This window comes from Heliangelus exortis, chromosome 20, assembly GCF_036169615.1.
Source record: "Heliangelus exortis chromosome 20, bHelExo1.hap1, whole genome shotgun sequence".
In the NCBI taxonomy this organism is placed as follows: Eukaryota; Metazoa; Chordata; class Aves; order Apodiformes; family Trochilidae; genus Heliangelus; species Heliangelus exortis.
The window spans coordinates 7892371-7905144 of NC_092441.1; the positions used below are offsets into that span (position 1 = coordinate 7892371).

The 12774-nt window shown below is 45.9% G+C and overlaps 1 protein-coding gene across 1 annotated transcript in view; it reads left to right on the top strand.

Moving 5' to 3' along the window:
- The window catches only part of DNAH9 (dynein axonemal heavy chain 9), a 170928-nt gene extending 158536 nt beyond the window's left edge, over positions 1-12392 (top strand). Inside the window, exons 67-69 of the mRNA XM_071764710.1 lie at positions 352-534; positions 6310-6699; positions 11572-12392. Of these exons, the coding sequence (XP_071620811.1) occupies positions 352-534; positions 6310-6699; positions 11572-11799 (801 nt within the window). The 3' untranslated portion in view covers positions 11800-12392. The remainder of the gene's footprint in view (positions 1-351; positions 535-6309; positions 6700-11571) is intronic.
- Positions 12393-12774: the final 382 nt, after the last annotated feature.

The window sequence follows — 12774 nt, forward strand, 5'->3', positions numbered from 1 at the left end:
ATACCCCACAAAAGCAACTTAAAAGCTCAGCTATCCTGAGGCTCAGCTGAGGTTATGGCCCCATCCGTTCTCTGGCGTTGCATCTGACCTTAGGAGCAGCCAGAGTACAGGCTTGAGAGCCAGGGAGGAAGGAGACTGCCACGTGTCATTGTGACCCTTTAAAACCATCACCTTGAAAGCTTCTCATCTGCCATGTAGTTCTGGAAGCATTTGAATTTTAATAGGATGGGGCAAGCACTTTGGAAGGTGCCAGGCCCAGCACAGCTGCCAGGGCAGGGGAGGTTTTCCCTTTGCATCCAGGCAGCCCCGTGGGTCACTCACTACCATCCCCTTTTCCCTTCTTGCATGCAGATGAAAGCTCTTCTGGAAGAGATGTTGGAGAAGCTAACGGATGAGTTTAACATTGCTGAGCTGATGGTGAAGGTGGAGGAGAGGACCCCCTACGTCGTGGTTGCCCTCCAGGAGTGCGAGCGCATGAACGTCCTCACCAGTGAAATCAAGCGATCCCTCCAGGAGCTGGACCTGGGGCTGAAGGTGGGAGCTCTGGGTGCTTGGGATGAATGGAAAAGGTGTGCTGGGAATACAAGGAGCCATGCTCTGCATTCAGCACTGCGTGACCAGCATGGCTCCACAGGGAAGGGTTCACAGGTGGATTTGGAATGGCACACGCTCAGCAGGCTGGAGCACAGGCACTGCTTAAAGATACACACAGCAGTGACTGCTTTTGGGGAACAGAACAGGCAGTTCTGTCCACCTGATACTGTTACACAGCACCAACACATCACTCAGAAATTGAGATGTGGCATATTTAAAAGAAAGCCCCCCCCTAAATCACATCTTTTCACAACAGGCCCATGTACTGGATGCAATTTGAACAAAGGGCCATTAAAAACATAAGCTGAGCTGAAATCAAAGGGAAGATTGGTCATGTGTAATGGCATAAAATGTCCAGAGCTATAAGAGAAAAAGCCTAAAACCTCAATATTTGAGTGAGATACAACTCCCCTTGCTGAGTATGAGTCACTTACTAATGGAGGAGGGTCACGAGCAGACCTTCCCTATGGAGATATTGTCCATGCTTGCTTCTCTTCCCTGATAGGAAATTAAACTCTTCTCCAGGAAGCTGATGCCTGTGTCCCACTGAAAGGGCTGACAGGTGAGAGAGGAGGACCTGTCTTGAGATTGAATGACAGTCCCAGCCTGCTCCTGAGTGCAGCTTTAAAGAGAGATCTTCAAATGACACGTCTGCAGGGTGCACACAGAGATGCTGGGGTTTGCTCTGGGATTTTGGGGAGCTGCAGCACTGCAGGGATAGGACGTGGCTGCTTCTAACTCCCAGCCACATTGTTCTGTGCCCTGTGAACCCAGCAGCTCAGGTCTGTGCTAGCTCAGACATTTCTGCACTGTATTTCTCAATATTGTATTTCTCAAAATTGTTCATTGTCTCAATTAAAGAGAGAGACATCCCGTATAGACTTTATGGTGGCCCAGGATGTACAATCCAATTGAAAACAGGCTGATATTTATGTAGTTAATTGTTATCGACAGATTTCCTTTATTTTCTAGCATAAGGCAGTGGAATTGAAAATTCTGTTTCCTGAGACAGGTAAACAGAAGAGATTTAATGTTTCTATCCTGGAGCACTAAACAAGATGTCATTGTAACTGGGACAATGCCTAGCTATTAGATTTAATGGGGAGAAGAATAAGCTATTTAATAGTGGTGTGAGGGGGAATGAGTGGATGCATGGGCTTAAATAAACCACGGAAATCAGGCAATGATAAGGGGTGCAAATTTCTCCCCCAAAATCTGCTCCAATTCAGGGCAGGGAAGTGAGATTTAACTGCAGAAAAGGCACCTCTAATGTCCGTGTAGGTTTGTCCCAACAGCCTTGGTTTCTACAGTGTGATTCAAGGACTGCTGAGGAGCAGATGAGTAGCAGTATCTATTCCTGTCAGCATTTCTTCATCTTGTATTTGTCGAAGAGACAAATTTAAAGGGTCTGAAATACCACCAGCAGGCAATGTTTCTATGTCTGCAAGAAAAGGTTGCATGTGGGTCCCTGCAGAGCTGAATTAGATGTTGAGCATGACCTGCATCACTGCCCAGCATCCTCCAACAGGTCCTTCACATGCCTTGGGTACCACAGAATGGCCAGGCAACTCTTGACTCTGCTGCTGCCTCTTTTATAAAGACATAGAATTCTTTTGGTTGGAAAAGACCTTTAAGATCATCAAGTCCAACCATTAACCTAGCACTGCCAAGCCCACCACTGAACCATGTCCCTCAGCATCATGTCTGTATGTCTTTTAAATCCCTCCAGGGATAGAAACTCCACCCCTGCCCTGGGCAGCCTGGGCCAGGGCCTGACAACCCTTTCCAGGAAGAAATTGTTTCTAGTCTCCAATCTAAACTCCCCCCCGGTGCAACTTGAGGTGGTTCCTCTTGTCCCATCACTTGTTCCTTGGGAGCAGAGCCCAAGCCCCCCTGGCTCCAACCTCTTCTCAGGGAGCTGCAGAGAGCAAGAAGGTTCAGTTCCAGGTGAACCCCAGCAGGTCCCTCAGGTGCTGCTGCTCAGATCTGTGCTCCATAGGCAGAGCTGCTGCCCTGACCTGGCTGTAAGGTCCCACACTTGGCTTGGGAGATAAATTGTTCTTTTAATTGTTCCTTTTGAGAGCAGCTCTGTGAGAGCTGTGAGTCCTGGGGACTGGGGACCTTGACTGACAGCACTAAGAGGAGGAGAGTTTACACAGCAGGAGCCACAGATCTCGGAAGAGAATAAATAAAATACAGAGGAAGCAAGTCTTATTGTTTTTAACTGACTATCTGCTAAAGGAAGTCGATTTGGAAATGTCATGCCTAATTTGAATTTTTGAATAATTCATTTTGTCTGTGTAACGGAAAGTGATTGTTTGCTCCAAAAATAGGAGACATCCTATTAAGAGGAAGAGAAATTGCAATAGACTGGTAGCCATCAAAAATAACTGGCGTGTTGCATTCCAAAGCCCTTTGTTCTGGATGACTTGGGTGAGACCAGAGGCTGGGCTGAACCACTTGCATGTTAATGCTGTACCCAGTTCTGCAAGCAGATTTTCTATCTTGCAGTTTCAGTGAAGAGTGAGCCTCCAAAATGAGGATAATAAATGTTATAAAATGAGAAAGCAAGACCAAATTTTGCAAGGCTAGCTTGGTATTTCACTGTATCAAGTGAAAATAACCTTAACTGAGAAAACAATTTGTGTCAATAGTCTGCTCATCTTGAGGGAATGTCTACAGGCTGATTAGGATTTCCTTCAAGGGTGTCTTTAATGAAAATTGCTGCCAGCATTTTTGGGGAAAAAAAAAAAAGTGACTTGAATCATTCCAGATGCATTTAAGTATTCAGCATCTGAAATGCAAATTTATGCATAATTGTGTTTGAACAACTATATGAGATAGCTGCTGTAGATGCTTTGAACCCTCACAGGAGATTCCAGCAAGTATGCTTGGGTGCACAGGTTTTAAACATTGCTTTTCTTAAGCCTTCCTGAGAATTACATTTGCTAATTCATTTGTTTCCTGAAAACAAAATCAGCCAGGATATATGATCATGTGGGTTATGGCTTTAAATCAATTTGACTGCTTGGACAGATTCTGCAATATTTTTACCCACTTTAAAACCTTTCCAGGAATACCAAACCCTTCTAACTGTCACTACTGGAAGGCTTTGTGGTTCTTGGTGTCCTGTGGTGATCACTGCAGGACTTTTCCCTTCAGAATTTTTCTTCTTTCTGTTACAGATGTTTCTCCTGGTTTAGGACTAATTGCAAGTAGTCCTGCTTCCAGCTTTTCATTTAACCTATTTGCAGCTTTTAGCTTCAAGAGTGTAACAAAAAATTAACCTTAAAACCTTTGTAAACATGATTTTCTCTGTTGACCAGAAATCTGTTCTCCATGGGCAAACCCAGGAGGTTCAGATGCTTTCTGCCTTTCAAAATTCATTGCATTTTAACAAGCCCTATTTTGAGCAGGGATTTAACACGGCCTTGTAGGATCACAGAGTGGGTTGGGTTGCATTGGGAGGGACCCTAAAGATCATCTTGTTCCAGCCCCCAGTCATGGGCAGGGACACCTCCCACCAGCCCAGGTTGCTCCAAGCCCCATCCAACCTGGGCTGGAACACTGCCAGGGATGGGGCAGCCACAGCTTCTCTGGGCAACCTGGGACAGGGGCTCAGCACCCTCACACCAAAAAATTTCTTCCTAAGATCTCATCTCAATCTCCCTTCTTCCAGTTTGAAACCATTCCCCCTTGTCCCATCACTCCCTGCCCTTGTCCCAAGTCCCTCCCCAGCTTTCCTGGAGCCCCTTCAGGCACTGGAAGGTGCTCTAAGGTCTCCCCATTGCATCCTTCTCTTCTCCAGGCTGAACAACCCCAACTCTCATCCAGGCTCCAGAGCAGAGTTGCTCCAGCCCTTGGATCATCTTTGTGGCCTCCTCTGGACTCACTGCAGCCCATCCTGTTGAGAGAGGAACACTTCCTAGGGAGGACATTTTTGCATGGGCCACCACAGCTCAGTCTGGGCAACTCTGAGTAGGGACCCCAGGGCTGCAGTGGCTTCCAGACATAAGGACATTACAAACATGCTCTGAGCTCTAATTTGAACTGGTGAGTGCTGGGGGTCCATGTCCTGTCCAGCCCAAAGTACTGCCCTTGCTAATTGCAACAAAATCCACATTGCCCAGTACAGTATGGACCATCAAGAAGGGTGCTGGTGCTGGCTCTCCCATGGCCTGGTTGGTGTCTGGTGATGATCTTGTCCTGTTGGAGCTTGTCAGTGGGATCTCCAGATCAGAGCTCTGCAGGGCATGGTTAGTGCAGGATTAAACTGGGAAGATTTTTAACTGCTGGCTCTGACAAGAATTGCTAAATGTGTCTTTGGGTTTCTTTAAGTGGGTTTCAGCTTTTACTAAAGCTTCCTAGACTTTTGTGGACCCAGTAAAGGGCACCTCTGCTGACCTCATGGCTGGAGGCACTGAAATCCTGTGAAAGAACAGTTGGAATTTTTTAATGTGAATAGACTGACCCAGTTCCCATGCCTTCATTCTCAGCAGTGGCTCCACTGATTTCAGTTAATCTTTCCAAAAACACTCAGCCTGGGGCAAAGAGAAACTGTAAGACAGATACATTTTGGCAAAATGGTAAAGGGACAAATGTCGTAAGCACTTACAATGGAAATCTGTGAACAATATTAACTAAAACTCCAGAATGCTGTGGTGAGTTGTACCCCTCTAGCTCAACATGGGGCATGTGAAGATTTCAATGTTGAAGTGCTTTACATACCTACAGAATTTGACCCTACATTTGCAAGTGTTTGGGGTTTTTTTTTTACATTTGCAAGACTAGTTGGCTTGAGAGTCACAGCAACACAGATCAGTTGTTCTGGAGGTCATCAAGTCCAACCCCATGCTCAAAGCAGGGTCAGGTACCCCAGCTCTACCCCTATCAATGAATATCTATAACAGGCAAGGAGGCAATGCCCCAGCCCTAGGCTCAGGGAGAGGCTTCAGGCACTGTCTGTAGTGCCAGGAATGATGAGCTGAGCCCCTGCCTTTGACTGGTGTACCCCAGGAACCCTCTGCAGAGCACAAGTTCAAGAAGGATATTTTTGTGCAGAAGGCCTTTTTGGCCATGCAGTGATGTTTCAGCTCTTCTGCCTGAACAAAACTGATACAAGTTTCTAAAAGCTTTAGAAATAAGTAATTGGTGGACAAAAGGAAAGCCCAACTTTTGTGTATATCTCACTTGGCCAAATTTGTTGTGTGTTTCCCCTGTGGGAAAGAAACTGTGATTACATTTGCAGACAACATGTGAAGTCATAAAGACAGACTTGCACAGCAAAGTGATAAAGGAGGAGGGGAATGAGGGAAAGTGGAGGAGAGGAGGAGTTAGGACTTGACATAACAAAACATTGAGAGAGTTTTGAGGTAGATCATCAAGGACTCCATCTCCTGCCCTGGCAGTGTGAGTTGAAAACAGCTTTGCACCTCTGAAAATCTGCCCTGTACAGATCCTCAGTCATTGAGAGAAAACTGCTTGTCAGGGACAACTGAGGGACACCCATCCTTGCTGTCACATGTTTTCCTCCAAATAGTAACTTTACAGTAAGGAAGATGAGGATGCAAGAATGTACAGAAGGTGTTAATGAAAACCCAAAACTCCCGAAGAAATTCACATCATGTGAACACTGGTGAATGTGTCCTAGCTCAGCCTCAGCTTCCCAACTTTATTTAACAGTTGTCCATTCTAATTATGCCCTTTCTCTTGCAGGGAGAACTGACCATGACAAGTGACATGGAGAACTTGCAGAATGCCCTCTTCTTGGACATGGTGCCTGAGTCCTGGATGAAGAGGGCTTACCCTTCCACAGCCAGCCTGGGGGGGTGGTTTGCTGACCTCCTCACTCGCATCAAGGAGCTGGAGGCTTGGACAGGAGACTTTTCCTTACCCTCCTCAGTGTGGCTGTCTGGGTTCTTCAATCCCCAATCTTTCCTGACAGCCATCATGCAGTCCACAGCCCGAAAGAACAAGTGGCCTTTGGACAAGATGACCTTGCAGTGTGATGTGACAAAAAAGAACAGAGAAGATTGTGCCAGTCCTCCTCGGGAAGGGGCGTATGTCCACGGCTTCTTCATGGAGGGTGCACGCTGGGACACAGAGGTGAGCTCACCAAGGCTCTTGTGTTGATAGAAAAGCCATGAGTGTTACACTCTGATTGCTTAGTACTGTACTCTGGGGGCCTACTCAGCCCAGCCAGGCACTTGTCTAAAATAGTTATTTGAGCTGCCCCTTCAGGAATGGGAAAGATGGGAAAAGTGGGAAAAGTGGGCCTCTCCTCTGCAGCCTAGACTGGGTGTCCAGGCTGGTCAGATGAATCTCCCCCTGGAGCTGTCTGTTCCAGCCCAGTCCCTTTCCCAAGCCCTGGTTCCACACCTCCCTGCCTATTCCCTTGTCTAAGCCTTTGGTGTGGCTGCCACACAAAACCTTGTGCAGCTCTTGGAGATCACAACCCCTTACTCCAGGGAGCACGGGGTTTCAGTTACCCTCAAACCTGACCTTTTAAGCGGATACAAATCAGCTTCACAAAACAGTGCAGAGAAAGTTAAAAAAAAAATTCTGGTATTGCATTATCAAATACTCCATTAAAAACAAATCCGAGTGACTGCTGTTACATTTTTCTTCACCAGCATTACCATCATTACTAGAAAATATAATGGTCAAAATGGCTGAGTTCTGCCTGGGTTTTACCCATCCCCCGGTGGTGATATGAGTGAAGTGTGAGAAATTTTAGTGGTGCAAAGCCAGAAATTTTGGGGAAGCACATGGCTTCTCCCCTCTGCCTCCCTCCTACCAGAGGGGTGATTGCGTTGAGCACTGAGGTTTGTCTGCAAAGACAATTTTTAGACAAACCCAGACTTTCTAAGTATATTTTTCTGGTTACATTTTCCTTGTGATTAAAAGACACTGAGCAATTACATTTATAGAACCAGTCATAATCTCTGGGCTTCATGCTTCAATTTATTTCAGAAAGGAAGAGAATATTTTCATATTGCTGCTGACACTGAAAATGTCATTTCCACCTAGTGGAACTTTTCATTTTACCTGTAATCCAGTGAGCACCAGTATATATTAATGGATTCAGCATTGTCAGAACAGGTAAAGACTGTAAAGTCTTTCCAAATTAATCCTCAGATAGGAATGGCAACTCATGTTTAGAAGAACTCCTCTGAGGAACAACTTCACTTTTCACATTTAGAATGTGCCTCCAAAAAAGGGAAAAAAACCTATCACTCTTGTATTCTGCTACTCACATTTCTCTATTTATTTAAACATTTATGCTTGCCTTTGGGTGTCTTGCATTTACAAAACATTCATTACAGGAAGCTATTAGATGAAATGAAACCAAGCAGGTTATTTGATCTCGTGCTGTAGCACCATTAAAGTCAGTGGGACTCAGGCAGGGTTGGTGTAACTGGTGACACTATGAAACATTTTTATCTTAAGCCATAGGACACTGCTGAATGATCTGGGGCTTTCTTGCTCCCAGCAATGGAAATTTTGATGCCAAATGTGTGCCCAGCTCCTCACGAAGGGTACTGGAGCAGGAGAGGAGAAGGATTGGGGTGGATTTGCACCATATGTGCTTAACACAGCTTTGCCAGGTGTAGACAGCCCAGCACCTCTCTCTGGAAGAGATGCTCAGTGTGCTGTGCTGGCTGAGCTCTGAGGCTGCTGTGCCTCCTTCCATTTCTGTGCACTTCTTAAAGACAGCCCTATGTGAAGCACCTGTCTTAAACCAGTAGAGAGGCTGAGAAGGGCAGACCTGGAACAGTCACATTTATCTGAGGGTTCAAGCAGCTTGGGATCTGTGGGAGCAGTTACAAACCATTCATTTTTTATCTGAGCTGCTCCCAGCATTAGATGCAGATTAAAATACCATTAGTATGTAAATGGCATAGCCAGTTCTGGTGCTACAGTCCCAAACATCACAGCTTGCCTCATTCTTCTGCAGAGGCACCAGGTAGACCAGATCTCATGCATCAGAGATTGAAAATTTTCCTGGAGGGATGAGCTGGGACATCATGTGAAGCCTTTCCCTGCAGATGTTAACTGTCAGTAATGCTCATTTATTTGAAAGCTATGAGAGCAAGAATAGAATGTAGCTCAAGCTGAGGTCTCCAGTGGTAAAATTACAATGCAGCCATGGAGGGGACACTTGCAAATTGTGCTGTGAACAGCCAGTCTCTTATTTATGTTTTTTTTTAAAAAATTAGTAACTTGGCAAACCCTTTTCCATCTATATCTGAACTCTTAAAATACTCAGTGATAAAATTTCCTCTCTCATTTGGCTTTACAGGACAGCACATCATTAGATCTTCTGCACTGTGAGCTCCATGGGTGGCTCTTTTCTCATTACTCATGTCCCATTGAAGCCACTAACCCCAGGAATCTCTGTACCACCTTGGTACAGACAAAGGCAATTCCATCTGAAAGACTGAGCTATGCTAAAGGTCTTTAAGCCAACTGATGCTAAATGAGCTCTGGTGCAGGTGAACCTGTGCTAAGAACATCTCAAAATGCAGCTGAATGAGCAGGGATATTGGCTTCCTGCAGATGTATTTGGGCCATCTATTAGCATCCCCTGCTTGTGACATCTGTTTTGTGTCTTTGGACCCATAGATAGGTATCAGCAATGGTGTGGCCAGCGGGAGCAGGGCAGGGATTGTCCTGGGGTCAGTTCTGGGACCCTCAGGACCAGAAGGACATTGAGGGGTTGGAGTATGTCCAGAGAAGGGAATGGAGCTGGGGAAGGGTCTGGAGCACAAGTGTGCCCAGGAGCAGCTGGGGGAGCTGGGGGTGTTGATCCTGGAGCAGAGGAGGCTGAGGGGAGACCTTGTGGCTCTCTGCAACTCCCTGAGAGGAGGTTGGAGCCAGGGGGGGTCAGGCTCTGCTCCCAAGGAACAAGGGATGGGACAGGAGGAATGGCCTCAAGTTGTGCCAGGGAAGGTTTAGATTGGTTGTTAGGAACAATTTCTCCCTGGAAAGGGTTGTCAGGCCCTGGCCCAGGCTGCCCAGGGCAGGGGTGGAGTTCCCATCCCTGGGGGAGTTTCAAAGCCTTGGGGATGTGGTGCTGAGGGACATGGTCAGTAGTGGGTTAACAGTTGGACTTGGTGGTCTTAAGGGTCCTTTCACACCTAAATGAATCTATGATTCTCAGACACAGTTAGAAGGTGACACACAGATGGCACCTTGTCCCACCTCCCAGTTAAGATGATTCCATGATTCTAGGATATGTGGCAAGGCAACAAGTCTGCTCCTCAAATTGCCTGTTGAGAAGCCAGGACAAGCAGAATTGGGGACTTCTGTAGGATGTGAAGCCTGAGCTCTCTGAGCACAGAACCATGGCTTTCACCATGGCTTTTTTAGTTGGGGAAAATTGCTTTCAGAGTAGAATTAGTTTCTGGTGATGAGAGTGATAAAAAATTCAAATGCAAATGAGCTCAGACATAACACAATGAAATGTTCTACAGCAATAGCTTGGGAAGATTTCAACTCTTGTTAGCCCAGAAAGAGACAGAATATATCTTAGAAATTTGATTTCAACAATTGTCAGCAGTTAAAAAAAAAAAAAAAAAAAAAAGATCTGATCACAATCCTCCCTCAGAAGTGAAAGATGTGGATTTAAAAAGAGACCAAAATAAAGCTTGATAAATAGCTTCTTCACAAGGTATTATAAGAATTATTTGATGTTTGTTCAGCATGTTGGAAATAAAAAATCCATAGAGTTGGATTTATCACAGCTTAGGATAACAGATGGCATTAGTACAATTAAACCAAGGTGTGTGGCAAGAGGGATCATTTTTCTTCACTGATTTGAAGAACTAAATAAAATACTAGAGAGGCTGAATCTCATCCCACAAGTCTGATCTAAGAGCATTTGAAGTAATAATGATATGTGAAGCTAAGCTGCAGTGGGAGTCAGTTTCTTTAGCACTGAGTTTTATTTCCATTTCTGTATTTGTTTTTTCTCTACTTTCCATTAAGCAATTTTGCAAGCTTCCCTGGAAAAATTATTGCTGTGTAGGGCAATTTATTGTCAGAAGAGAACCAGAAGTTGCCAGAGAGCCAAGTTAAAGAAACAAGATGTTGTTTGGCCCAGAGAAACTGTGGCTGCCCCATCCCTGGCAGTGTTCCAGCCCAGGTTGGATGGGGCTTGGAGCAACCTGGGCTGGTGGGAGGTGTCCCTGACCATGGCAGGGGGTTGGAATGAGATGGTTTTGAATGTCCCTTCCAACCCAGAGCTGTCTGGGATTCTGTGGTGTCATGCCCTGAGAGCACACCATGCTTCTCCTGGGTGAGGCATCCTGCTGAGCCAGCACATTGCTTTGAAGGGGATCCCACGGACTTGCTTAATGGTAATATTCCCCCAGGTATGGTCCTTCTGAATGTCCCTTGTGGGTGTGAGGGTGGAAACAATCCTGTGGGGCCTCTTGGGGCTACATAAAACCTTGAATACATTCATTGCACATTCAAGTGCATGCCAGGTCATGCTTAAATTTTGGTTGTGTGCTGGGAGACTCACTCAGTACCTTTTAGACTTTTCTCAAGGGAGCGTTCTTCTCCATCCTGAGCCCTCTTCAGATGTCCACAATTGACCAAGCCCAAGCAACACTTCCCGTGAGCTCCTCCTGCTCTTGATGAGCAGCGTGAGGATGATGTGGCTGGACATAGCCAGGAACATTGTTCCCCTCTGATGTCGAGCTCAGGTGTGGGTGTGGGCACCTGGGGAGAGCAGGTGTCTCTACATGCCTCCATGGATAAGCTACACTTGAAGGAGGCTTCTGGCGAAACAGGAGAGATGTTTGATCTTACTTCAGATGGATTCATCCTCCCCCATGTTCTCAGGAGAGATCCTTGCACCTCCTCAAAATGTCCAGCTTATCTAAACATTACAGGGGCTTGTGTGTATTGTGGGACTGCTGGTGTTCATCTTGGAAACCTAACTGAGACTCTGTCTTCTTCCCTTTGCAGACTGGGTTAATCACAGATGCCAGGCTCAAGGAGCTAGCCCAGGCCATGCCTGTCATTTTCATCAGAGCCATTCCTGCTGACAAACAAGACACCCGGAGTATGTACCCATGTCCCGTGTACAAAACCCGCCAAAGAGGGCCAACATATGTGTGGACTTTTAACCTTAAAACTAGAGAAAATCCTTCCAAGTGGGTGCTGGCTGGTGTGGCAATGCTTCTACAGATCTAGGCTCACCAGTGGAGCTCCTTGTCTGCAAATCCCTGGCAGTGGCTTTCTCCCACAACAAGAAAAATAACATCCTGAGTTTGAAGCCCAGCTCCCCCTCCCTGACCACAGGACACGTAGCCCAAATAGAGCCTGAAAGGAGGTTACAGAGGTGCAGAGGGACACAAGGAGCAGCTTCTTGGCTGCTATAAATCAATGTCCTGTAATTCCTACACTGGAGATCCCAATCCCCAGCCGAATCTTCCACACCTGGAGTGCTATGCTCAAATCTGATTTGAATGCTTCTTTCTCTTGTGTGATTCAAAGTAATTGTAAAGTAAGTGGTCTTCTCCAATATTCTTAGACAGTTGGGTGACCTTTGAAATCCTCATTTTTTTTCTACACCTGAGTGTTTGTCATACCTGTTATGTCAGAAGTTGGGGGATCAGCAGGTGGTATGACTATTGCTAATATTCCTGTACATTTTAGAAACATTAAAAATAATATTAATGTCCCAATGTGCTTAATGTAATACTGCTAAAAGTACAGCACAGGGGTTATTTCAGAAGAACATTTCATAATGATAGAAATTTACTAATAAAAATCATTATTCTTCACCTAGTCTCTAAAAATTGCCTGGAGGCTGTGTCAGGTGTTGCCACGGTGGGCACACATGGTGAAGTTACAACTCTGAATGTGGTGGGTGAGGACTGATGTGTTGGGAAGGGAGGTGACCTGGGGAAATGGCACTGCTCTCTCCATGCTTGTCCGGGGCAGTGCATCCCATGTACCATATGCTGGGTACCCAGCAATATATTTGCACAAGGGACAAGCAGCAGCAGTACCAGAAGCTCTGTTGGCCTGAAATGCAGCTGTGGGGTTTATGCAGTGCTTGGGATGGTGGAGTGAATCTTGGAGGGGATATGGGTAAGAGGCTGATGTGCAAACCACGAAGAGGATCCGGGGGTTACTTGCTGTAGCATACTGAGCCCACTGTGA